Source organism: Podarcis liolepis (assembly GCF_965112155.1).
Source record: "Podarcis liolepis genome assembly, chromosome: 18".
NCBI classification, from domain to species: domain Eukaryota; kingdom Metazoa; phylum Chordata; class Lepidosauria; order Squamata; family Lacertidae; genus Podarcis; species Podarcis liolepis.
This window is the reverse complement of record NC_139572.1, coordinates 11,837,007-11,862,789: the sequence shown is the minus strand read 5'-3', so window position 1 is coordinate 11,862,789 and position 25,783 is coordinate 11,837,007. Positions and strand designations below refer to the sequence as shown.

At 48.8% G+C, this 25,783-nt stretch overlaps 1 protein-coding gene across 5 annotated transcripts in view; it reads left to right on the top strand.

The window, feature by feature from the left end:
• FCHO1 (FCH and mu domain containing endocytic adaptor 1) overlaps window positions 1-25,783 on the top strand; it is a 41,455-nt gene that overhangs the window by 3,238 nt on the left and 12,434 nt on the right. For 3 of the 5 annotated variants that reach the window (XM_083483675.1, XM_083483672.1, XM_083483674.1), the window contains exons 2-19: window positions 710-864; window positions 2,623-2,696; window positions 8,696-8,787; window positions 11,030-11,104; window positions 11,750-11,891; window positions 12,052-12,204; window positions 18,079-18,183; window positions 19,231-19,329; window positions 20,144-20,240; window positions 20,459-20,503; window positions 20,743-20,815; window positions 20,918-20,942; window positions 22,252-22,306; window positions 23,042-23,217; window positions 23,863-23,887; window positions 24,188-24,250; window positions 24,352-24,403; window positions 25,040-25,131. In XM_083483675.1, coding sequence (XP_083339801.1) covers window positions 2,670-2,696; window positions 8,696-8,787; window positions 11,030-11,104; window positions 11,750-11,891; window positions 12,052-12,204; window positions 18,079-18,183; window positions 19,231-19,329; window positions 20,144-20,240; window positions 20,459-20,503; window positions 20,743-20,815; window positions 20,918-20,942; window positions 22,252-22,306; window positions 23,042-23,217; window positions 23,863-23,887; window positions 24,188-24,250; window positions 24,352-24,403; window positions 25,040-25,131 — 1,396 coding nt within the window. In that variant the 5' untranslated portion in view covers window positions 710-864; window positions 2,623-2,669. Of the gene's footprint in view, window positions 1-709; window positions 865-1,091; window positions 1,254-2,622; window positions 2,697-8,695; window positions 8,788-11,029; window positions 11,105-11,749; window positions 11,892-12,051; window positions 12,205-18,078; window positions 18,184-19,230; window positions 19,330-20,143; window positions 20,241-20,458; window positions 20,504-20,742; window positions 20,816-20,917; window positions 20,943-22,251; window positions 22,307-23,041; window positions 23,218-23,862; window positions 23,888-24,187; window positions 24,251-24,351; window positions 24,404-25,039; window positions 25,132-25,783 lie in introns of those variants that run through there. The other 2 variants (XM_083483676.1, XM_083483673.1) reach the window with 2 other exon arrangements.

Here is a 25,783-nt window from a genome sequence, read left to right as displayed (position 1 = left end):
GGGCCCCCCCTGGCCCAGCCTGCTGCTCAAATGCTGCTAAGAACCTAGGAATCCAGATAGACTGCTTGTGGACCTGGAAGATCCATGAGAAGAGCCAGATAGTGGGATCAGAGCCAAAGGGAGCACAGCCGAGGGAGAAGAGGATTCTGGACTGGATAGTCCCCCTTCGGCCTGATCCCAGCAGTTGGGCTCCTGCCTTGGAGAGGGTTGGGCTAGATGACCCTTGGGTGTCCCTTCCAGTTCTGTGCTTTGGAAGAACTTCCTGGCAGAAAAATCCTTTCTTGGAGGTTTTTCAGCAGAGGTTGGGGGAGGCCACCTGTCAGGGATTCTTCAGCTGAGATTCCTGCATTGCAGGAGGTTGGACTGGATGACCCCTAGGGTTCCCTTCCAACTCTTACCATCCTTCAATTCCAAAATTAAATTGCAACCCTCCCCCCTCCCCCCCCCCCGTTGCAGGATGTGCATTTATTTACTTTTCAAAATTTAATCTCTGGACGCCCTCCGGGGAGATCCCTTTCCCGCTTATCGGAGGGTCTGGCGGCTGATATTTGTCACCGTTGCAAAAAAGGCAATTAACAAGAAGCCGTTAAAACACACAAATTATCTGCGTTTGCAAGGGAGTTTGTGGAGCGTGGCTGCCAATCGGGACCACAAGGATTTTCAACACTCCCTTATCTCCACTTCTGTTTCTCTGCTTTCGGTGTTGCAGAAATACAGAAGCAAAACTGGAACTGGGTTCGAATCACCTGCTGTCCCTTTATTTGCCTGTGTTCCGCACCCCAGGGTGCTTTCCGGCGAGATCCTTTGTGTGCAGGAACTGAGAATATGAGCCTTCGGAGAGGGCAGACTTCCCTCCGGCAAAGGGTGAGTGGCAGGGCGGTTTTCTCTGCAAAATGCTCACTCCTGGGCCGACTTTGCAGGAGGTTGACAGTACTGGGGAGGGGAGATGAGTGGTTGGAGCAGGATGCCTGGGTCCTCTCTCTTTTAGCACGAGAGGAGGGCTGGCACGAGGTCTGGTTTGCAAATGTCAGCTGTTTAAAATCTAGGGTGGGTTCTGGGTTCAGGTTCCAGCACCCGGCTTCAAACCTCAGTTTGCCTGAGGGCAGCAACAAACGCGGCCATTTTCTCTTGCAATTCTTCCGTTTCCTGCGCTTCCTTTTCTGTTTCCATCCGGCGCTGGAGGGTGAAACGGCCTTTGCAGGATGTCTGCATTTCAGGGAGGGGAGGAGAAGTTGTGCTCTCTCCGAAGGGGGGTGAGAAAGGCCAGGGGCCTGGGCTCCCGAGAGAGCCACCCGCCTGTCGCAGTTTGGGAGTCAGATCTGGGAGAGACCAGGGTTCGAATTCCCCCCTGCTCTCCTCTCTGGGCCCGCCTTGCAGGGTTGTTGTAGGGCCCAATGAGGAGAGGGAGGAGGAGAACCCCCCCCCCCGGAGAAACGCCATCAACAGATCAGTTAAGGAAAGGGCTTTTCATAGGGCTGTGGCATTTTTAATATCTGAATTTTTAAAAAATTGTGGGGTTTTTTAAAGTATTGTTTTGATTCTCTCACATTACATTTCATTTTCCTATGCTGCTTTTCATTTGCATGGATCACAAACTGCAAACAATAACGGAACAGAACATTACTTTTAAATGGTGATCTTTCATATGTTTTTTTGCGTCTTATTTATATTTAATTTAATTTGTCATAAGCCGCCCTGAGAACCAGCCTGGGGGAAAGGGCAGAATAGAAATTAATATAATGTAATGTACTATAGAATCAAAGAGTTGGAAGGGTCCCCAAGGGTCATCTAGTCCAACCCACCTCAGCATGCAGAGAATGTGGAGCAACATTCCCCCCCCCCACCTGCCCCCTGGTTGGGGAACTTCTGCCCAGCTTGCACAAGAGATCTTTGCACGCTCCCTGGTAAAAGAGGGTTGGGTGGTGCTGATAATGCCAAGGTTGCAAGTTCGATTCCTGTAAGGGACAGCGGCCTATTCCTGCATTGCAGGGGGTTGGGCTGGATGACCCTCAGGGTCCCTTCCAACTCTACGATTTGATGGGACAAATCCATGGAGCCAGAGAAGGCTATTGCTGGCTGTTAGTCACAGTAGCTCTGTTGTGCTTCCACCGTTTCTTCCTTGCTGGAAACCGCAGGAAGGGAGAGTTGCTCTTGCGTTCGAATCCTGCTTGCTCAGTTTCCCTTTGCGGCACCTGGCTGGCCACAGTGAGGACAGGGTGGTGGGCTACGTGGCCTGATTCAGCAGCCTCGCTCCTTGTGGGGCCTCCGGGCCCCCAGGTTCCTTGGGGTATTTGGCTGCTGCGAGGTCCGGACGCTGAGCTTGAAGGCTCTGATACATCCTCCAGGCTCTCCTTAGCTTCTTGTGGAGCCTCCAGGCCCAGACCTCGCTGAGGACTAGGGGCTTGTCTCTGGCGCTCAAGGCGAGGCAGAGCTGGGGAAGGCGGAGGCAGCTGCCGGTGGGGTTGTCGTGCCCTGAGCCTTCCTCGCACATCTTCCTCCCTATTCCAGCCTTCGTCAGCCTGAGGTTGTTTTGGACCACGACTCCCACCATCCCCAGTTCGTCCCAGGGCTCTGTGTGTGCGTCATTGTTCCTGGTTACTTCCAATCTCTTTTGCATTCTAGGTTTCCAAAAGCTGAGGCGAAGGGGGCTTCCATCCCGGGCTGGCAGCATGTCTTATTTCGCGGAGCATTTCTGGGTAAGAAAATCTCCCTGATGTGCATGGAAAACTCATTTTGCCAACTCTTTCCTGATCTGTTTACACTGGTGCCTTTTCCCCAGGCAGTTTCTCTTTCCGTCTCTATCTGCAATTAATGACGCCTTCCCAGGATAAATGCATTGTGCAAATAAGTCATATTTTATATTTGCAAACCGGGGCAACCAAAGGGAGGCGAATGAGCTGGTTGTAGCAGCAGCAGCAGCGGAATAGCGAGCTGCAAAAATGAGGAAAATGAGCAATGTGCGTCTGAGTCACGGCTTAGAGCAGAGGGAGGAACCCTGAAGGTTTTTGGTGTCCAGGGAGGTTGAGGCACACTTCTGCGTCTGGGGATATTTTCTTGGGGGAAATTGTCATATACAACCCCTGGATGTGGGGGGTGTTTGGGGGGTGGCACTTGTTGGGGGACACCGCATCCTGCTCCTTCTGGGGAGCCTCTTCTTACGTTTCTTAAATGGAGCCTCCATGGACAGAGTCAGTCTACCTTAGATGGGCAAATGAGAATGGGAGGAGGAGATAGCTCTGACATTCTGTTTGCTACTGAGAGAAAGCAGCCATGGCCCCATTGCCATCCACTGGTGTCTAGGTGCAACAACAACAACAACAACAACAATTTATTATTTGTACCCCGCCCATCTGGCTGAGTTTCCCCAGCCACTCTGGGCGACTCCCAAATCGAGTGTTAAAAATAATACATCATTAAATATTAAAAACTTCCCTAAACAGGGCTGCCTTCAGATGTCTTTTAAAAATAGGATAGCTGCTTATTTCCTTGACATCTGATGGGAAGGTGTTCCACAGGGCGGGCACCACCACCGAGAAGGCCCTCTGCCTGGTTCCCTGTAACTTCGCTTCTCGCAGCGAGGGAACCGCCAGAAGGCCCTCAGCGCTGGATCTCAGTGTCCGGGCAGAACGATGCGGGTGGAGATGCTCCTTCAGGTATACTGGGCTGAAGCCATTTAGGGCTTTCAAGGTCAGCACCAACACTTTGAATTGTGCTCAGAAACGTTCTGGGAGCCAATGCAGATCTCTCAGGACCGGTGTTATGTGGTCCCGGTGGCCACTCCCAGTCACCAGTCTAGCTGCCGCATTCTGGATTAATTGCACGTTCTGGGTCACCTTCAAAGGTGGCCCCATGTAGAGCGCATTGCAGTAGTCCAAGCGGGAGATAACTAGAGCATGCACCTCTCTGGCGAGACAGTCTGCGGGCAGGGAGGGTCTCAGCCTGCGTACCAGGTGGAGCTGGTAATCAGCTGCCCTGGACACAGATTTGACCTGTGCCTCCATGGACAGCTGTGAGTCCAAAATGACTCCCAGGCTGAGCACCTGGTCCTTCAGGGGCACAGTTACCCCATTCAGGACCAGGGAGTCCTCCACACCTGCCTGCCTTCTGTCCCCAAAACAGTACTTCTGTCTTGTCAGGATTCAACCTCAATCTGTTAGCTGCCATCCATCCTCCAACCGCCTCCAGACACTCACACAGGACCTTCACCGCCTTCACTGGTTCTGATTTGAAAGAGAGGTAGAGCTGGGTATCATCTGCATACTGATGAACACCCAGCCCAAACCCCCTGATGATCTCTCCCAGCGGCTTCATAGAGAGATTAAAAAGCATGGGGGAGAGGACGGAACCCTGAGGCACCCCACATGTGAGAGCCCAGGGGTCTGAACACTCATCCCCTAACACCACTTTCTGGACACGGCCCAGAAGGAAGGAGCGGAACCACTGTATGACAGTGCCCCCAGCTCCCAGGCCCTCTAGACGGTCCAGAAGGATGCTATGGTCGATGGTGTCAAAGGCTGCTGAGAGATCCAGCAGAACTAGGAAACAGCTCTCACCTTTGTCCCTAGCCCGCCGGAGATCATTGACAAGTGCGACTAAGGCAGTTTCAGTCCCATGGTGAGGCCTGAATCCTGATTGGAAGGGATCCAAATGGTCCGCTTCTTCCAGGTGTGCCTGGAGTTGTTCAGCAACCACCCGCTCAATCACCTTGTCCAAGAATGGCAGATTTGAGACTGGGCGATAGTTGGCCATACTGGCCGGGTCTAAAGATGTTTTTTTAAGAAGCGGTTTAATGACTGCCTCTTTCAGCGGGTCTGGGAAGGCTCCCTCACAGAGGGAAGCATTCACCACCCCGCAGAGCCCATCGCCCAGTCCTTCCCGGCTCGCTTTTATCAGCCAGGATGGGCAAAGATCAAGGAGACAGGTGGTCGGTTTCACTTGTCCAAGCAGCCTGTCCACATCCTCGGAGGTAACAGATTGGAATTGATCCCATGTAACAGGACCAGACAGAACTCTAGCACTCTCCCGCCCTGGCCCTGCTCCCACAGTGGAGTCTACCTCCTTCTGAATCTGAGCGACTTTATCTGCAAAAGACTTTGCAAAAGCATTGCAGGAGATCTTGGGGTCCCTACCAGGCCCCGGTGGTACAGGTGGTTCCGATAGATTGCGAACCACCTGAAAAAGTCTCCTGCTGCTGTTTTCTGCAGATGCAATGGAGGCGGCGAAGAAGGCCCTCTTCGCTGTCGCCATTGCCACTTGGTAGGCTCGACGTTGAGCTCTAGCCCGTGTCCGGTCTGATTCAGAATGAGTTTTCCGCCAACGGCGCTCTAGCCGTCTCAACGACTGTTTCATCACCCTCAGCTCCGGGGAAAACCACGGGGCTGTCCGGGCTCCATGGAATCGGAGAGGGCGCTTCGGAGCCAGACAGTCAATAGCCCTGGTTAACTCCGCATTCCAGCGGGCCACCAGGCCATCGATCCATTAAGGGGCGGGGGCGGACCATCCGAATTGGTCCCACCTCCCTGCAGAGGGGAAGGGTCGCGGAGAAGTCCAGTTGCACCAGGAAGTGATCTGACCATGGCTAAACATTTGTCCCACCCCAAACAGAAATAAAATAATAAAATAATATAATATTTAAAAACAACAAGAACAACCATTCGTGGTGCAGCAGATTAAGAACACTTAAAGCATTTGAAACCGTTTCCGCCACTTGCTGCTCAGAGTATGTGTGCCTGGGCCTGGTGGGGGAGCGGTCTTCCCAAAGACTCACCGGAGCAGCAAGAGGAGCAGCGCAAGATGGCCCAGGGCCTGGAAACCAAGCCAGATGAGGAGCGGTTGAAGGAGCAGGAGATGTTTAGCCTGGGAAAGGGGAGACTGAGAGAGCCATCTTCTAACATCTCAAGGGCTGCCACGTGGAAGAGGGAGAAAGCTTGTTTTCTCCTGCTCTGGAGGGTAGGATTGGAACCCATGGCTTCAACTTACAAGAAAGGAGATTTTGACTAAACATCAGGAAAAGGAAGGAGGTTCTTTTATTTTTTAATTTTATTTAATTCATTTTATATACTGCTCTTCATCCTAAGATCTCAGGGCAGTTCATAAAATACAGGGTAAAAGTAAGTCAAACAAAACAGCTTCTGTTCCTCTCAAAAGCTCCCCTGCGCCTGTCCCCTGTCGGCAGCAGGATACTGGGCTGGGGGGCTCTGTTTGCTGCTTAGCGGGATCTGCGTCCTGCGTGAAGCCACCTGCTGGCTCAAAAGCTCCGGGTTTGAGTTCAGGCGTCTTGCGGGTCAAAGGCCCTCCAAGCAACGTGCGCTAAACAAAACAAAGCAACAGCTCCTCTCTGTGACTCCCGGGACACCCAGTGCCAGCCGCAAGTAAACAGAGCGGGCGTCAGGGTGGTGCCACCGGGGGGGGGTGGCAGACGCCATTGTCTGCGGATGCAGCTGGGAGATTCCAAAACAGCCGGAGGAACAGGCAGCAAATCTCTCCTTCTGCCCCCCCCTTTCTCCTCCCCACGAGCCCGGGGGGGGGGGCAGAAGTGGCCCTCTCTCCCTCCTCCCTCCTCAGAAGATGGCAGGGGGTTGGGCTGGATGATGCCTGGGGTCCCTTCCAGCCCCATAAGGTGGGTCAGGCTGAGGGGGGCAGGGCCAGCCCCCCCGCAAGCCAAACCCTGGCTTCTCCCAGGTCCCTGTGGAGCCCCACGACGACCCTGCGAGGTTGGAGAGGCTGGGAGAGGCTTTGCAGCCGGACGGGGGTTATTTGAACCCTGGCCTCTCCCAGGTGATAGTCCGGCACTCTAACCACTACGCAACATTGCCTCTCTTAGTTTGAACAAAACGAAAGCAAGGCTCGGATTATCTAAGCTGCTGGGCTCAGCAACGTCTGTGCAAAACCACTGAGCCGCACCCCTTCCCTTAAGAAGGAAAGCCAAGGTGCCTGAATGAAAGGGCGGATTTCAAATAGGAAGGCCAGTAGTGACTACACTGACCGGCAGCAGCTCTGCAGTCCTTCGTTCAGATTCATGAGGACTGTAAACTTTCCCTGTTTCAACAGTCTCTTCTCCGCCCTGGAGACTCCCTCTGTTTTTAAGGGGCTGGATCGCAGCTCAGCTGCTTTGAAGGTCCCAGGTTCAATCCCCAACAGCATCTCCACTGTGGGTCATAGAATGATATAGCTGGGGGGACACCCAAGGGTCATCTAGTCCAACCCCCTGGTATCTCAACTAAATCAGCCATGACTGATGCTGACAACCTGCTGCTGCTGGTCAAGGTCCGCATTGCTGTCATGAACGGACCCAGAGGTCTGGCTGGGTCCGAAGCAGCTTCTGATTCTTCTCTTTAAGCCAAGTGTTTGTTCAGAATGATGAGGACCAGGATCTTGCTTTATTTTTAAAGGGGAAAGGCCGCTGGGGCTGTCCCCCTGAGTCTAAACCGCTCAGCGCAGACAACGCCGCGTTGCGATGGAGCAGTGGTCCTGCTCACATCCTGGGAAGGCTTCCGACCCGCCTTCTCTCTTTCTGTGCCCTCCGGAACTCCCTGCCACAGGGCGTGGCCTTGCAACCACCTTGCAGGGCTCAGAAAGGCATGGAAGGATGCAGAAAAAGAATGCACAGGACCTGTTTTGTCACTCAGCCATCAACGCCAAAGCCGCTTCTGCAGGGAGGCGGGTTGCCTAGCGACCGCGGACACACACACCTTGCCATCTCCCCAGGAGGAATGCCAAGGAGAGAGAGTTGCTCTGCAGGGGGTGGGTGGGGAGGGGTTGTGATTGACAAGGGACGGAGGGGGGAGCGGAAGCCCACCCCCAGAGACCCAGGCTCCACGCACAGAGTGGGTGGGGGGAGAGAAGGCTGCTTGGGAAGCTGAGCATTAAAAGGAGAGGGAGGGTAGATTTGGGGGAGCTCTCTCTCTCTCTCCATATACTATATCATAGAGTCATAGAGCCGTGGGGGACCCTGAAGGTCATCCAGTCCAACCCCCTGCCATGCAGATATCTCAAGTCGGCACACATTCCAGCTGGTCAACATCCTTGACCTGGACGTTCTACTTCGGCGGATGCAGCCCAGAATATGCACCACCCTAAGCTGTTTCAGTGAAGGGTGGCGCACAGATTTAATAAGTCACATGAGCTTTTTTTGGCTGCTGCTGCTGCTCCCTCACAAGGCAACTCGAAACTGGGCTCAACCCCATCTTGCCACGTGGCTTCAGGATAAAAAGGGCCCTATCCTGTTTCAAAATGTGCATGCAGACGTCACTGGATGGCAACGGGGCAGCTGTCCGTGCAGAGGCTTCTTACCCAAGAAAGGACAAAAACTGCTTGTTGGCATTACCTGCCCGGCAGGTGCAGGGATGCGTCCCTCTGGGTGTGGCTGCGCCGATGGGAGTTGGAAAATACAGAGCATTTATTAATTATGTTTCTGCGCTGCCCTTTCCTGGATGGTATGCTACAAAAATGCATCGCAGAATAACAAGCAAAACAATAACTGCAATGCATAGTTTTAAAAGCCACAGTTATAATCCGCCTGGTTTCAGCGTGAGAAACTCAGATATATAAACTCCTCCAACCAAGGTTACAGTTGCCGTTGAAGGGGAGACAGCTCCAAAGTCGTGTTTTGGGTTCCTGAAATGTTGGTTCCTGGCGGGGCAGCCCCCGTTATTCTGGAGCCACGCCTCATTTGCCTTCTTGCTTTTCACCGCAGGGCGAGAAGAACCATGGCTTTGACGTCCTCTATCACAACATGAAGCATGGGCAGATCTCGGCAAAGGAGCTGGCGGACTTCGTGCGGGAGAGGTACTGACAGCTGGGGGGGGGGCAGAGCTCCATCCAGTTCCTCCTTGCACCCCCCCCCCCAGTCTGCAAACCGTCACCCACTTATCAAAGCACCAATTTCCTACTGCCGGTTTGCTCACAGAGCCCTGGTTTGCAAATCTCCCTGATACTGCCAATTGGGGGTAAACGTTGCAAGAGCTGAGCTGCCGGCCTGAAGGAGATCTCTTTGCAAGACCTCATCTCCATAACTCGCCCATAGCTTGCCTGAGGTTTTTGTTTCCTTTTGGCAAAGATGTTTCATTTCATAAGATTTTTTATGTTGTGATTGGATTTTGCAGCCAAACTCCCTAAGTCTGTTATTGGCTGGAGAAGAGTGGATGGAGGCAGGGATCCAGTCAAAGCAAGGCAGATCTTTATTTTTCTGCTGCAACAGAGATCCCCACCCTCCTTGCAAGGAGGCACAGTGCCCTGGGATCTTTTGATAAAGGGCAGTATATAAGTTGAATAAATAATAATGAAATAATTTCATTTTGTGATGTATACAAAACAGATGGTATAACAGCTGGGAAATAAAATGTGAAGAACAGAATTGTAGAATGGGCACCTAGATAAGAGCCTGAGCACAGGGTAGAGGGGCTCATAAAATCGTAGTGTTGGAAGGTTCCCCTGAGGGTCATCTAGTCCAACCCTCTGCAACGCAGGAATCTCAACTAAAGCACCCGGGACAGATTAACGCTCCCAGCATGAGCACCCCAGCAGATCTCGCTTCTCTGTTTGTCGAAGCTTTGGATCCAGCACAGAGCAAGCAAATCATGGAATCCTAGAATTGTAGAGTTGGAAGGGACCACGAGGGTCATCTAGTCCAACCCCCCGAAATGCAGGGGTTTTTTGCCCAATGTGGGGCTCGAACCCCTGACCCTAAGATTTAGAGTAGTCATGCTGAGCTGCCCCAGTTGCACAGGGGTTAAAATAAGCCCAAGAAAAGAATATTAGTGTTCTTGGATTTATCAAGCCTAGTTGCGGATTTATAAAAGTTTCCTTGGGTTGATTCAACAGAAGCAAAGAAACCTTTGCAAAATTCATGCCAGGGGCTTGTTCATACCCATGCGATTTCTTTTAAGGGGGAGAAATATTGCAAAGCAAGGAGAATCTCAGGTGTTGCTCTTTTTTTAACCGACCAGCACCCCAAATCTGTGTTTGGGAAGCCTCTGTTCCTAATGCGGCATGGATGGGGTTTGCAAGAGGGAAGGAAATGGCCTTGCATCTCCTCCAGTGACCACTGGGGGGCAGAGCTGCACTTCTCTTGATCCCAGGTCCCAGCTGGACAGGTGAATCACCCAAATCAGTGGCCAGGTATGTTTATAAGTGGGTAGCTTCTAAGTGCAGAATCCGGCCTGGCCTGTGTTTCTCTCTCCTTTTAAGTAGCATCAAGCATCTTCCTTCAATTGCATGCCAAAAACCCCCACCAGGCCCTTCATTTTTTGCTCTCCAGTGCGATGTCAGGTAATCCCGCCCATTCTCTGTTTCCTTGGAGGAGCAAAATTATAAGAACTTGATCCTGTTCCTTTTTTGGGAGGTGGTCAAGATGAAAATAGCCATAAATGGTCAAGGGATGGTTGGAGCAATTCTTCCAGGAGGGACTTTTTGGTTCAGAGAAAAAGCAAGGAAGAGGTAGAAGTTTATAATGGGAGAGAGAGAGAGATTTTTTACAGATTAGTATAAAGAAGAAAAAAGAAAGAAAGAAAACACAATATATCAGCAATAGTGAAATGTTATTAAAATAGAAATGGGATTACTAAAATATATACTACATAGCTAGCTAGCTAGATAGATAGATAGACTTATTGTATTCCTTGTGTATAAGCAGAGGCTTGACAACCATATGTCAGGAGTGCTCTGATGGTGTTTCCTGCTTGGCAGGGGGTTGGACTCGATGGCCCTTGTGGTCTCTTCCAACTCTAGGATTCTATGATTCTATATGTTTCAATAAATACTTTCCAAATATCACTAAATTTGTCCATAGAAAACAACCTTTCTCCCTCCTCTATGTGACATCCTTTTCTATATTTGAACATGGCTATCATATCACCCCTTAACCTCCTCTTCTCCAGGCTAAACATGCCCAGCTCCCTTAGCCGTTCCTCATAAGGCATCGTTTCCAGGCCTTTGACATGTTTGGGCTCTTTGAGATCCCGCTCCGGAACCCTCCTTATTCCTCCTCCTCCTCCTCCTCTTCCCTCTTCTGCTCCTTTCTTCTCCGCAGGGCGGCTGTAGAGGAGACCTATGCCAAGTCTATGGCCAAGATGTCCAAGATGGCCGGAAACAGCACTCAGCTGGGGTGAGCCCTAGAGAACAGAATCGCAGAATTGGGAGGGACCCCCAGGGATGAGTACCAGCACTCCCCCCCCCAAAAAAGCACTCATAACAACAACAGTTTTATTATTTGTACCCCGCCCATCTGACCAGGGGAGGGGGTATTGTTTTGCTGTTTTGCTTCTAATTATTTTCTTGTTTCTGTATTTTATTCTGTGAACCACCCCTGAGATCTGAGGATGAAGAGCAGTACATAAATTTAATTTTTACTGTGTTTTTAATATTTTGTTGGGAGCTGCTCAGAGTGGCTGAGGCAGCCCAGTCAGATGGGCAGTGTATGAATTTAATTAATTAATTGCCTCAGCCATTCTGGGCAGCTTCCAACAAAATATAAAAACAGTAAAACATATTATTATTATTATTATTATTATTATTATTATTATTATTATTATTATTGATTTCCAGTATTTTATAGCTCCTCACAGAATGTTTTCCATTCCTGGAGCCGGGGGAACAGAGCAATACAAAATATGCAAGGGGCAGAAATGGCTAAAAATTGTGGCAAGGGAGCCGGTGAACTGCAGGGCGGTTTCTTCTCAAGGCAAGGGAAGCAGATGTGGATTAACATGTCCGCTTGGGCTCCTTTCTCTCCCCTGTGCCCCCCCCCCAGGACTTTTGCCCCCCTCTGGGAGGTCTTCCGCATCTCCTCGGACAAGCTGGCGCTGTGCCATGCGGAGCTGGTGAAGAAGCTGCAGGATTTGATCAAGGAGATCGGGCGCTATGGGGACGAGCAGCTGCGGGCGCACAAGAAGGTAGCGGGGGCCACGTTGGGGGGATGTGGGGGCCGGCTAACGTCTCGCGGATAAACCTGCCTGACCAGTTCAGTGCAATACTGACCCCCACCCCACCCCTGCAAACCCACCAAAGTATTCTCTGTGTACCCCCACCCCACCCTGGCCGTCCCATCGCCAGTCCAAGGACGAGGTGGCCGGGACCCTGGAAGCGGTCCAGATCCTGCAAGGAGCTGCTCAGCACCTCCCCAAAGCCAAGGAGACTTACAGCAGCCGCTGCCAAGAGCTGGATCGCTTGCGGAGAGAAGGGGGCAGCCAGAAGGAGATCGACAAGGTGACCCTGGGGGGCAACAAGTGGGGGGGCGGGGAGAATGTGTGTGAATAGGGGAGGGGGCCTGCACACCCAGGTCATCGTCAGAGGTGAGGGATGTTCGGCTCAGCTCTCTGGGTGGCTGAAGCGGAGACATTTGAGTGATCTTGCGAAAGGGGATCCATGTGGGTGTGGAGAAGGGGGGGGATTTTTTTAAAAAATAAAATATTTATTAATTTTTTTTGAAATATAACAGTAAAAATGAAAAAGAAAAAAAGAAAAATACAAAATAAAAACAATTAAAACCATACATTTTTTCTTTTACTTATTTTCTTTTAGCTTATTTCCCGGACCTCCTCATACCTCCCTTTTTTGTATTCCACTTCAATTTATTGGTTCAGCAAATCCTTACCATTAGATTTTAACCCATTTATAACCCTTTTTTCATATTCTCTTAGATCATTACAGCTGGAAACCCCTTAGTTGCTATCCAACATCATTCTATCCTTCATTAATTTTACAATATTTCTGTAGATAGTCTTTAAATTTCTTCCAGTCTTCTTCCACCGATTCTTCTCCCTGGTCTCGGATTCTGCCAGTCATTTCCGCCAATTCCATATAGTCCATCACCTTCATCTGCCATTCTTCCAAAGTGGGTAAATCTTGTGTCTTCCAATACTTTGCAATGAGTATTCTTGCTGCTGTTGTAGCATACATAAAAAAGGTTCTGTCCTTGTTTGGCACCAATTGGCCGACAATGCCCAGAAGAAAGGCCTCTGGTTTCTTCAAGAAGGTATATTTAAATACCTTTTTCAGTTCATTATATATCATTTCCCAGAAAGCCTTAATCCTTGGGCACGTCCACCAAAGGTGAAAGAATGTACCTTCAGTTTCTTTACATTTCCAGCATTTATTATCGGGCAAATGATAAATTTTTGCAAGCTTGACTGGGGTCATGTACCACCTGTATATCATTTTCATAATATTCTCTCTTAAGGCATTGCATGCCGTAAACTTCATACCTGTGGTCCATAACTGTTCCCAGTCAGCAAACATAATATTATGTCCAACATCTTGTGCCCATTTAATCATAACAGATTTCACCGTTTCATCGTGAGTATTCCATTTCAACAGCAAGTTATACATTTTTGACAAATTCTTAGTTTGGGGTTCTAGCAGTTCTGTTTCTAGTTTTGATTTTTCCATCTGGAAGCCAATTTTCTTATCCAAATTATTTGCCTCCATTATCTGATAATAATGAAACCAATCTCTCACTTTGTTTTTTAATTTCTCGAAACTCTGCAATTTCAATTTGTCTCCTTCTTGTTCCAAAATTTTCCAATATTTCGGCCATTTGGCCTCCATATTGAGCTTTTTCTGAGCCTTCGCTTCCATCGGTGACAACCACCTTGGAGTTTTATTTTCAAGTCGGTCCTTATATCTTATCCAGACATTAAACAATGCTTGATTTTAAAAATATGATTTTTAAATGCTTTTGTGCTTTGACCTTATCATACCATAAATATGCATGCCATCCAAATACGTTGTTAAAACCTCCTAAATCCAAAATGTCTGTATTTTCAAGGAGTAGCCATTCTTTCAATCAGCAAAAATCTGCTGATTCATAATAAAGTTTAAAGTCTGGCAGGGCAAATCCACCTCTTTCCTTTACATCAGTTAATATCTTAAATTTTATTCTAGGCTTCTTGCTCTGCCAGACAAATCTAGAGATATCTCTCTGCCACTTCTTGAAACAGTCCATCTTGTCCACAATTTTCACTGTCTGAAACAAAAACAACATTCTAGGCAATACATTCATTTTTATCACAGCAATACGACCCAACAATGAAAGCTTCAAATTTGACCAAATTTCTAAATCTTTTTTCACTTCCGTCCAACATTTTTCATAATTATCTTTAAATAAGTTCCCATTTTTGGCTGTCATATTAATCCCCAAGTATTTCACTTTCTTAACCACAGTCAGACCTGTCTCAATCTGAAACCTCTCTCTTTCAATCGGCGTTAAATTTTTCTCTAAAACCTTAGTTTTTAACTTGTTCAGTTTAAATCCTGCTACTTGACCAAATTCTTGAATTAATTCTAAAACCCTTTTAGTGCTAGATTCTGGCTCCTGTAACGTCAATACTAAGTCATCTGCAAATGCTCTCAGTTTGTACTGTTTGGCTCCGACCTGTATACCTTTAACCAACCGGTCCCTTCTAATCATATTCAGCAGAACCTCCAGGACCGATATAAAAAGCAGTGGTGAGATTAGCTGCCCTGTTGAAAAGAAATAGAATTCTTTTCAGGTGGGAATTTCCTCAAGGCCTGTCCTTTAAATACAAAGGAAGAAAGATAAAGATAAAGAAGAAAGATCACGAAGAAGACCTACAGAAAGAAGCGGAATCTGGAGAAGAGCCAAAAGGCATACTAGACATAGCAAACTTATCTTTTGGATTGCACGGCCCAGAGAAAGAGACATCATCTACAGAACAAGAACCGATACTCGGTGCAGTTGGAGGTAAAGTGAAGTAACCCCATCATGGCTCTGCAACTGTTAAGCTGGAATTGTAATGGTTTGAACTCCCCTCGAAAGAGAAAAAGTGTTTTTCATCTATTAAAAAAAGAACAATTGGACTTGATTTGTTTACAAGAAACACATATAACAAGGCTACACAGGAAACTATTGATTAATAAAAGATTGGGACAGGAGTTTATTTCATCTGACAAAGTTTAAAAAAGAGTTGTGATATATGCAAAGGAGAGACTATTACCGAAATTAATCTTCAAAGATGAACAAGGCAGATTTTTGGCAATTGAAATTCAAGTACAAGGAGAGAAATTTTTGATTGTAGGAATTTATGCACCGAATGAGGGGAAATCTGAATTTTATAAAAAGTTGCATGAGACTTTACTGGACTATTTGGACTACAATTTGATTTTGATGGGGGACATGAATGGAGTAGTATCTACAAACGTGGATAAGGCACAAAGACAGGTAGTCACCAAGGATGGTAGACTATCGAAAACATTTTTTGAGATGACAGACAATATGGACTTAGTGGACATTTGGAGAATAAAGAACCCCTTGGGAAGAGAGGGAACCTTCTTCTCTGAAGCCAAGATGACATGGACTAGAATTGACCAAATATGGATAACTAGAGGAATGGCACCAAAGATAAAGAAAGTAGAAATCTGCCCAAAAACCTGCTCCGACCATAACGCTGTAAGGATGGAGATGAAACAAATATCAACCGGATCCTTCAGATGGAGGATGAATGACACCTTATTTAGAGATGAAGAAGTATATAAAAAGGCCCAAAAAACTTTGAGAGACTATTTTGAAATAAATATGAACACTAATGTAGAAAAAAGAAGGGGGGGGGGAAATATGGCATTCCTTCCTTGCGCTCAGTTCCCAGGGCAGGTTGCAGTGTTAAAATACCATGTTGAAATCAGGCAGGTAGCTGTGTTGGTCTGACGCAGTTGAAATAAATAAAAAAAGAACAAAAGTTGTCCAGTAGCACTTTAGAGACCAACTACGTTTGTTCTGGGTATAACCAGGGGTCAGCAAACTTTTTCAGCAGGGGGCCGGTTCACTGTCCCCCAGACCATGTGGGGGGCCAGACTATTTTTGGGGGGAGGCGGAAATGAATGAATTCCTACGCCCCACAAATAACCCAGAGATGCATTTTAAATAAAAGCACACATTCTACTCATGTAAAAACACACTGATTCCCGGACCGTCCGCCGGCCGGACTGAGAAGGCGATTGGGCCGGATCTGGCCCCTGGACCTTAGTTTGCCTACCCATGGTATAAGCTTTTGTGTGCATGCACACTTCTTCAGATACACACTTTAATTGATATATTACAATCAGTTGAAGCAATTTACAGTCCGGAGGCTGAGTCCTCGCTTCATCCCTCTCTCTCTGTGTTGGTCGATGCCTTTCTGCCTGTCTAGCTATAGACTGTCTTACTAATAAATCATATTTATCCAATTACCTAGTTTACTATCATATATCTCTCTTCCTGATTAATCACCTATGTATTCTACTAATCATCTATCATTCATCTAATTATCATTTTTTTTACTAATTATCATTGATCTTATTAATCTGTCTATTATCTACTTTACTGATTAACTATCATCTCTTTTTCTTAATCATCTCTTGAACTATTCTACTAATTATCTGTCTATCTGGGCTTTTAGGGGAGGGGGGGTACCTCTGGTGGGGGCCAAGTCCTGCTCCTCCTGGGGTGGTTGGCCCAGCTTGGGTCCCCCCCCCCCATGCTCAGCTTCCACTTGCGGCTCCTAGAAGCTGCCGTGGCCACAATCCCATATAGGTAAAGGTAAAGGTACCCCTGACCATTAGGTCCAGTCGTGGCTGACTCTGGGGTTGTGGCACTCATCTTGCTTTATTGGCCAAGGGAGCCAGTGTACAGCTTCCGGGTCATGTGGCCAGCATGACTAAGCCACTTCTGGCAACCAGAGCAGCGCATGGAAACACTGTTTACCTTCCCTCCAGAGCGGTACCTATTTATCTACTTGCACTTTGATGTGCTTTCGAACTGCTAGGTGGGCAGGAGCAGGGACCGAGCAACGGGAGCTCACCCTGTTGTGGGGATTCAAACCGCTGACCCACAGCGCCACCCACGTCCCACAATCCCATATAGAAAATACCCCAAAATACAGTTAACAATTGCACAGCACAGACCATTCCAACTGCAACAGCATTTCCATGGGGCCCGCAGGTGGGAAAGGGGAGTTTGGGAACTGCTGATCTCTCTTGCTGACGGCTGGGGTGAAAAGCTCAGTCTCCTGTATGTGATGAAGGTCCCTGATGTCCCTCTGTGGGGGAGGGAATCCCGCAATTTGGGGGGGCAAATGTGGATTATTCTTTTATGCAACAGGGTGGGGAAGAGAAGGAAGGTGCTCCCACAAAACTGCTTGCCAGGCCTGAGGATCTTACAGTCCTAGAACCATAGAATCATCGTCATCAGTTGGAAGGGACCCAAGGGTCATCTAGTCCAACCCCCAGCCGTGCAGGAATCTCAGCTATTTAATTAGAAGTGCAGAGATAATCCTGAAAGAATGCAGCATTCCCCCTCCCCATTCCACTAGTCAATTCAGATTTTTTTGAGCAAATGGTTTTTTGGAGGTTTTATTTTGATTGTGTATTTTGCATTTTTATATTGTTATTTTATCCTGTGAACCACCCTGTGGCTTAGGGCCCTCGTATTTACAGGACTGCCTCTCCTGGTCTGCCCTGCAGAAGACCTTAAGGTCCATGAATAATCATAGTTTAGAGGTCCCGGGCCCTAAGGAAGTCAGACTATCCTCCACCAGGGCCAGGGCCTTCTCAGTGATGGCTCCGACCTGGTGGAATGCTCTGTCCCAGGAGACCAGGACCCTGCAGGATTTAACCTCCTTCTGCGGGGCCTGTAATACAGAGCTATTCCGCCTGGCTTTTAATTTGAATTCAGCCTGATCTTTCATTTCTCTTCCCTTCCCTTCCCCTCCCCTTTTATGAAGATTCCCCGCTCTGGGATCCCACAGCTAATTCTTCCCTGGTCTCCTCGCTGGCTGAAATAGGACTAATTTAGCCAGCTAGCCCTGGTGATCATCTAATGCTATTGAATGGATTTTCCCCCTAAATTGATTTTTGAATTCTGAATTTATTGTTATTCATGTTTTATACTGTATTTTATGCTGGTTTTTGTTGCATCAATTAAGTGTTTTAAATTTGTTGTTAGCCACCTTTTTTAGCCTGGTTTTCTAAACCGGGAAGGGCGGGGTATAAAAAAATATTATTATTATTTATTATTTTGGGGATAGGGGGATGTTCAATTTTTAATAATAATAATAATAATAATAATAATAATAATGGTCTCCGCAGGCCGAGCTGAAGTCACGGAAGGCGGTGGAGGCCCTGCGGAGGGCTGTGGAGAAGTACAACGCAGCGCGTAATGACTTTCAGCAGAAGATGCTGGACTCCGCTGTGGTACGGGGGGCTGGGTGGGTGACGGTGGAGGGGAGAGGGTACCCCAGGGTCCTCCCAGTGTGGCCAGGAGTGCAAATGGGCCCTGGCGATCCGCTCCAAGATTGGCCCCCTCCTGGGCTCTCCGGGTGCGAATCCTTGCAGCAGCTCGTTCCTGCTCTCTCTGCACCCAGAGCCCTTGCAGGATGGGAGCAGCCCCCTTGCCGCAGGTGGCCTGGCTTTGGGATGCAAAGGGGGGGGGGGAGATCTTTGGAAAGGGGTTGGAAATGCGCCGTTGATGCCGTCGCATGGATCCCGGGTGCAGCCGCGATTGGAGGCCCATGTGTGTGGTTCTGGTCGCCTTGGCTCAAAAAGGATATTGCAGAGTTGGAAAAGGGTTCAGGAAATCACCTCCAAAAGCGCAGGGACTTTTTGGTTTAGATAAAAGGCGAGGAAGACAGACGTTGGTGAAATCATGCATGAAGTGGACAGAGGGGAAAAAGCTTGTCCCCCATTCTCTCATATTATGGAAAAAAAACAGAAATTCTTTCTGTGAATTTCTATTCCCTGGGAGGCAGTCCCGGCACGGAGGGCTCCTCCTCTCTTGCAAGTAAGTAGGTCCACTGTGAAAACTGGTGTGCGTCCAACAAAGCTGACTGCTGGAAGACTTGGGAAAGGGTGAAAGGAAGGGCTGATAAACTGTGGAACTCCCTCCCACAGGAGGCAGGGATGGCCAACTTGGATGCTCTTGTGCTCGAATCCTTCTTGTGGGCTTCGCATTGGGGGATCTGGCCCTTGGGGGAACAGAAGGCTGGACTAGATGGCCCAGTTCTTATGTGGTTCCCTCCATGTCTGAGGTATCAGAAGGCGTCAGGGTCAGGCCCTGCTGTGGCCTCGCACAATCCCCACACATTCCTTGTCTCTGCGTCCCCTGCATGGTTTCGGGGGCCCTTTCCTGAGCCTTTCTCATAGAATGGCAGAATTGGAAGGGACCCCTGAGGGTCATCTAGCCCCCCCCCGCAGTCCCCCATTGCTGGTCTCTTTGCCTCCTCTCTGCCCTCTCCCTCCCAGCGCCTGCAGGAGGTGGAGGAATCGCACCTGGAGCAGATGAAGGTCCTGATTGGCTCCTACGTCCACTCGGTGGAAGACACCCACGTCCAGATCGGGCAGGTGAGAGGCTGTTGCGTTCCCAAAGCAAGGAAGGATTGGACTCGGATTAATAGAATACACACGAGGCTTGACCAGCAAGACTCTGGGAGGAAGTGGCAATAATAAACTTTCCACCCCTCGGCCCAGGTCGTTTTATTCACAAAAGAACTTTTTACACAGTGTTAGTAAGAACCAATCAGATTTCCTCTGAGCATTTCGAAAAACTCACGTGGGAACAAAGTTAGATCAGAAGAAATCCTGTTAACTACAAAGAAACTATTTCTTACTTGAGCATTCCTACGTAGTTCAGAGTAAATAAAATAGGAATCAAGGAGGAATGCTTTTAGCAGTAAACAGGAGAGGAAGGATGGCAAGGAAAGATGGGCATCTTGATCATCTCCTTGTGAACTCTCCTCCTGGCCCTTGGATTAACAAAACCAAGGAAAGGCACATCAGAGAATCTACCTACTCTCTTTATGGCCCAGGTGCCTGGGGAACAACTGGCCTGTGTTTAGAATGCTGATACGTGCCTGTCAGGCAGAGAGAAAGAAAATGGGCAGTACAGAAAATGGGCAGAGATGCAGAGGCTTGTGGGATTTGATCAGAAATTGTTGCCCATGACCCAAGCCAGCCATCGCAATGCTTTCATTGCGGGCACAGTGGCTTGCTCCGTATGCTCATAATTCCTCATGGTAATCCCACCTGACCCCCACAAGAGGCCGGTCGGCCAGCAAGGGCAACTGGGCTGGGCGCCCCCGGAGGACCCCCGGGTGCTTGGGTGGGTCCGTGGGGGGTCCATCCTGGCCTCAGCCTTGTCCCCCCTCCCCAACCGCAGGTCCATGAAGAATTCAAGCAGAACATGGAGAACATCGGAGTGGAGACCCTCCTGCGGAACTTCGCCGAGAGCAAAGGGACCGGGCGGCATCCGCCGGGTGGGTTGAATTTCTGGGAGAAAATAGCATTGCGGAGTTGGAAGGGTCCCCCAAATGTCATCTAGTCCAGCCCCCAGCAATGTAGGTGTCACAGCTCAGGAATCTGCAGCAGATGCATTCGCCCGGATCCTGGAACCGGGAACAAAGTGAAATGAGGACATTTCTCTGGCCTTTAGCCTTTGCCCTCCCCTTTATTCCCCTCTTTGCTCTCCCCGTAGGACCGCTGGATTTTGAGGAGCTGAGCATCATTCCTGCGCAGGAAGGCAAGTACGTCTGAGCATGGGGTGGCAGGACCCCAGATCCAGCCGGGTTGGAAAAGGGGTGCGTGGGACCACCTGGAGGAACCGCCAGATTTTTTGGCGTGTGATAACATCCAGAGACCCTTTTACAAAGGACTTCGGAAAGCTTGTGGCAATTTATTATGATTGTGATTTTTTAAGTGTGCAAGCTTTTGGGTTCCACAGCACTCTTCATCAAGGAGGGGCTTCCTCTTTTCTTGCAGGACCCAAGCGAACCCGCAGCAAAGCCTTCCGCATCCCTGGCCTGAGCCGCAAAGAACGGGAGCGGGACTCTGTGTGAGTTGCTCCTCTTTCTCCCCGACCACAGAGACCGATCTCACTCCCCAAGTCTGCGCATGTCTTCAATCTCTCTCTCTCTCCCTCTCTCCTTTTGCCCAGGGAATCTCCAGATGCCGAGTCAGGGGTGAGTAATATTTATCATTAGCCAACAGGACCCACAGGAAAGTGTTGCCGTCTTCTCCTAATGCCCCAGCCTGAGGGCCATTCCAGGAGCCAGCCAGCCGGCCAGTCCCTCCCCATAGCTACTCCATTCCGTTTCCTGCTTTTTTCTTTTCTTTTTAAGCTGCCACTGAATGTTCCTGAGAATTGATTGATGGATTGACTGAGTTCATTTCTATGCTGCTTTCCCGCAATGAGCTGTGTCCAAAGCATAATGAAATACAGAGCACAGCACTTCTGAAATTTAATTTTATATATAAGATACAGAGCTTGCCAGTAAATTCAGAAACAACAAAAATCAACAATTTTGCAAATTGGCACAGGATAAATTGAATAGTGCAATGCTCATTCCTTACTGGGCTGTGCTATTTTGCTATAATTAATCATTATTATTGCTGTCCTTTATTTGGATTCTTTACCCATCATTTAAAAATACAAAATTCACTGTTTCGTTTTTGGGTGTTAAACCTTTGGGCTCCTGTGGAAGGTGATTAATAAGTAGCAAGTAAATTTATCTATCTTATCTCTCTGTAAGTCACCTTTGGCCATTTTGAGAAGGGCGACTAAGAAATTTAATGAAAACTGACAATTATTATTTGATTTCTAACCTTAATGCTATGTTGTTGTCATTTTGTGGAGACTGTATTAATTTTGATTTAATAAAAAGAGAAATATATATTGGGTTCCTTACCCAAATTTCACCATAATTCCCAGGGCAGATTGCAGCATTTATTAAAATAAGTTTAAACAGTTTACTAGGTAGGTCCTAAAAACTGCTACTGTGCTGAAAGAATAACTGCTGTTTATTTAAAAGGATTTTGAAAAGAGCCTTTTTTATATAAAAAAATGCAGTTAGGGTACAAATTGAGGAAACCTAGCTAGATTGGCAGGCTAGGAATAATAATAATAATAATAATAATGGTTGTTAAACAATGGTTCTTTCTCGTTCTTCTATTTTTATATTGCTTTTTATGACCTTTTAATAAACAAGTTTGGGTTTCAGCTCAATATGTTGAAAGCCTTCAATAGAATTGTTTTTTTAAATAAAGAGAAAGCGCAGCCAGCTGGCTCTGGGAGTCAGGGGGTCCTGGGTTCCAGTTTTACGGATCAGAGAATGATGCATCTTTTGCAAGCAAATAATCCATGAGGTTTCACATCTTGGTCTCTCCTCCCATTATTATTATTTTTTTGGGGGGGTATTTGAACCCCAAGGAAGATGCTGCCCCAAGAGAGGCTCCCACCCCAAACTTTTGCTCCTTCTCTTCTCTCCTCAGCCCCCCGACGTGGACGAGGAAGGCTTCACTGTCCGGCCCGAAACAAATCAGAACGATATCCTTTGGAATATGTGGCTGCAGAGCCTTCTTCCTCATAAGGGGGGAGGGTGAGATTTGGGGGGTGGGGTGGGAGGGGTGTCTCTGAAATAGGGGGAGAGGTGGGGTGTCCGGAGTCCAATGGGGAAGACTGTTCCTGTTGGGGAAGAGTCAATGGGGACATGAATTTACCCAGGAGCTCCGATAAATTGACAGAAAAGCGTAAGCCGTTTTTTGATTATTTGCAAACATAATAATACCATAACCCAATGAAATTGCAGGCAGGATTTGAAATTTGAGCAGTGGGAAGAACATGGCAATATATGAAATGGAGGAATATGGTTCATTCGGTAGAGCTTGAGACTCTTGATTTCGGGGCAACGTGTTCAAGTCCAAACTTGGGTGAAAGATTCCTGCATTGACTCTGGGGGGCGGATAAGATGGCCCTGGGGGGCTTCCAGCTCACCAGTTCTATGATTCCCTATATTAGGCAAAATGTGTGATATTATGCAGTACGTAAAAGGGATGCGTGTAAGGGAAAGTGGGAAGCCAAATTATGAGACATGTATAACAGATTTGAAATTTGAAATTAATTGGTTAAAGTTGTGAAAATCTAATAAAAAACCTCAGGGCCCCACGTTGGCCAAAAGACTCCTTCATTGCAGCGGGTTGGGCTGGATGACCCTTGGGGTCCCTTTCAACTCTTCTGTGATTCTGTTGCCACCCGTTTGGCCCCTTGACTCCCTCTCCCCACGCGAACACCCCACCCGCTTCTGCTCCTCCAGCGACTCGGATTACGATGATGAGGAGCCCCACAAGTTCTACATCCGCATCAAGCCGGTGCAGCCCCGGGAGCGCGCCAGCAGCGCCGCGGCCGTGGAGCAGCTCAAGGCCTCCGTGGGGAACCTCATCCTGCCCCCCAGCATGGGGGTGAGAGAGAGAGAAATGGGAAGCGTCAGGCCTGGCAGAAATACCTTGGCACCCGTCTCCCCTTGAATCCAGATTTTAGCTTTAATTTCTGCACCAGAATACTGGGTGCTATGTTCCCAGGACACTATGGTTCCCAGGCGGCCTAGGCGGCCGTTATCTGTGCCCTCCAAGTGTCTCACTGGGACTGATGGGGAGATGTGGTCTAAAGCACTGGGTGCAGGGCGCCCGGTTGACAAAGTCTGCCTGCTTGAGGGAGGGGGTCTGGGAGGGCAAAGGTTTTCTTCTAGACCAGGGCTTGGCAACATGGCGCCCTCCAGAGCCCCATCTGCTGCGTGACGCCTCTTCCAGGGTCGCTGAGGTGCCAACCTGCCCTTTTTCTTGACACCTGGCGGGAAAACATCTTTGTTTGGATCTTGATTTATGGCTGCACATTCTCCCGACTGACCATTTATTGCTTTCCCCAAGTGACTTTGAACCTCCCCGCCTTCTCAGTGTAAATTTTACGAAATGAATAAATAAACCACCCAGGGAGGAAGGCAGCCGTAGGGGGTGCAGTGTGGCCTGCCCCCGATCTCGATGGTTATGAGCATGGGCTGGGGGCCACAGCACCTTCCCGACCTCTCCCCTTTCTCCCTCTTTCCGCAGTGCACAATGAAGAGGCATTCTTCCCGTGAGTGCTCTGTCTCGGACTCTTTGGGTGAGGTTGGGAGAGAGGGTTGCCGCTGCGGAACTCCCTGCCACTGGATGGCTTTAGAAGAGGGTTGGGCCAAAGCATGGCAGAGGAGGGGGCCAGCGAGGACTCCTAGCCAGGATGGCTCTGTCTGCGCTGTCAGGGCAGCCATGCTTCTGGATCCCAGTTTCTGGGAACTGCAGGAGAGGAGAGTTGCTCTCGCACTCGGATCCTGCTTGCGGGTGTTTCCTTTGGGGGCGTCTGGCTGGTGATTCTTAGGTTTTCTTGATTCTTTTCCAGGGCACCTGAAAGCACTTGCCTCGGCCTCGGCCGAGACGGATTCTGACACGGCCCCTGCCCCAGGTAGGAGGGGGAGATGGGAGGGGGGGAGACTAGGGGGTGGACCTCCAAACCCTCCAATTCTACGGTTCTCTAAATATGTATTTCCAATTTGCTCTGCACAGGGGATAAGTCTGGCAACTCGCAGGCACCTCTCTTCAGCTCCCGTATGACAAGGTAACTCTGGGGTCTTCGGAGAGCAGACTCCACTCTCCACTCTGATGTCTGTGTCTGCGTGCAAACATCTGCGGAACTCCCTTCCACTTGAGGCCAGTGCTGCCCATTTGACTCAGTTGTCCCAGCCACTCTGGGCAGCTTCCACACACCAAAAACACAAACAAACCCACAGATTTGTTCAGATGTAGGAGGTACAAAAAAAGAATTAAAGTGACTAATTAATTAATTAAATTTGTAAACCGCCCTATACCCGTAGACCTTAGGGTGGTTCGTGACATAAAGTCACTTAAAAGCATGTATTATTATTATTGCTCGATTACAGAAAGCAGTTTGCAAAAGAGAGAAAACAACAAGGCCACTGCTGAAAAAGTTGCAGCCGTAACCAGAGGCATACAGAAAGGGAAAAGGCACAACGGAATGGACCAAAACTCCAAACTCAAACTTTCTAAGCTTGTCTAAATGTGAGCGTCTTCAGCAGGCGCCAAATAGAATAGAGTGAAGGTGCCTGGCTGGTGTCAAGAGGCAGGGAGTTCCACAGGCTCGGTGCTGGCACACTGAAAGATGGCCAGTTCCACCAATTTTGTTGCCCTTGTTCAGATCACAGTTTCTCAAGTCCAGCGTTTTCTTCTTCCGCAGCTGTGACAGCAAACCTGAGCCCGACGTTCTCCCTGCCAGCGCCCTCTTTGGCCCCCCGCTGGAGTCGGCCTTCGAAAACGAGGAGTTTTCAGGTGAAGAAGGTCCCCAGCATCCCTGCATTGCAGGGGGTGGGCTAGATGACCCCGAGGGTCCCTTCCGATTCCCCCAGGTCCTCTCTGAGGCCACATCTGCACCGCTGCACCGCCACTTGAAAGAACTGGCTTCCTCCCCTGAAGAATCCTGGCAGCTGCGGTTTAACCCTTGCAGAGCTACATCTCCCAGCGCCCTTATCAAACTACGGTTCCCGAGAAGCCCAGTGAGCTTGACTTGCATGTCACTCAGGCCACATTCATGCCATGCTATGAAAGCACCGTGGTGCCTCTTTGAACAGCTGTAGCGTCCCCCAAAGGATCCTGGGAACTGTAGTTTGTGAAGGAGACCCCCTGCACCCTCTCCCAGAGCTACAGTTCTCAGAGTTCCCTGAGAAAAGGAATTGACTTTTTAATGGGGATTGTCACTCTGGGAGAGGGTACTGCCGGGGGGGGGAGCTCCTAGCAACTCTCAGCACCCTTAGCAAACTATAACTCCCAGGATTCTTTGGAGAAGCCATTTCTCTTTCCCAAACCGTCCTGGATGAATGAATCTGGGACCTTCTGCAAACAATGCCTTTGTCTACAAATAGCGTAAGATTCTAGTCCTCATCGTTCGCATCAAGGGGACGTTTAACGGCCAGCCTCTCTTCCC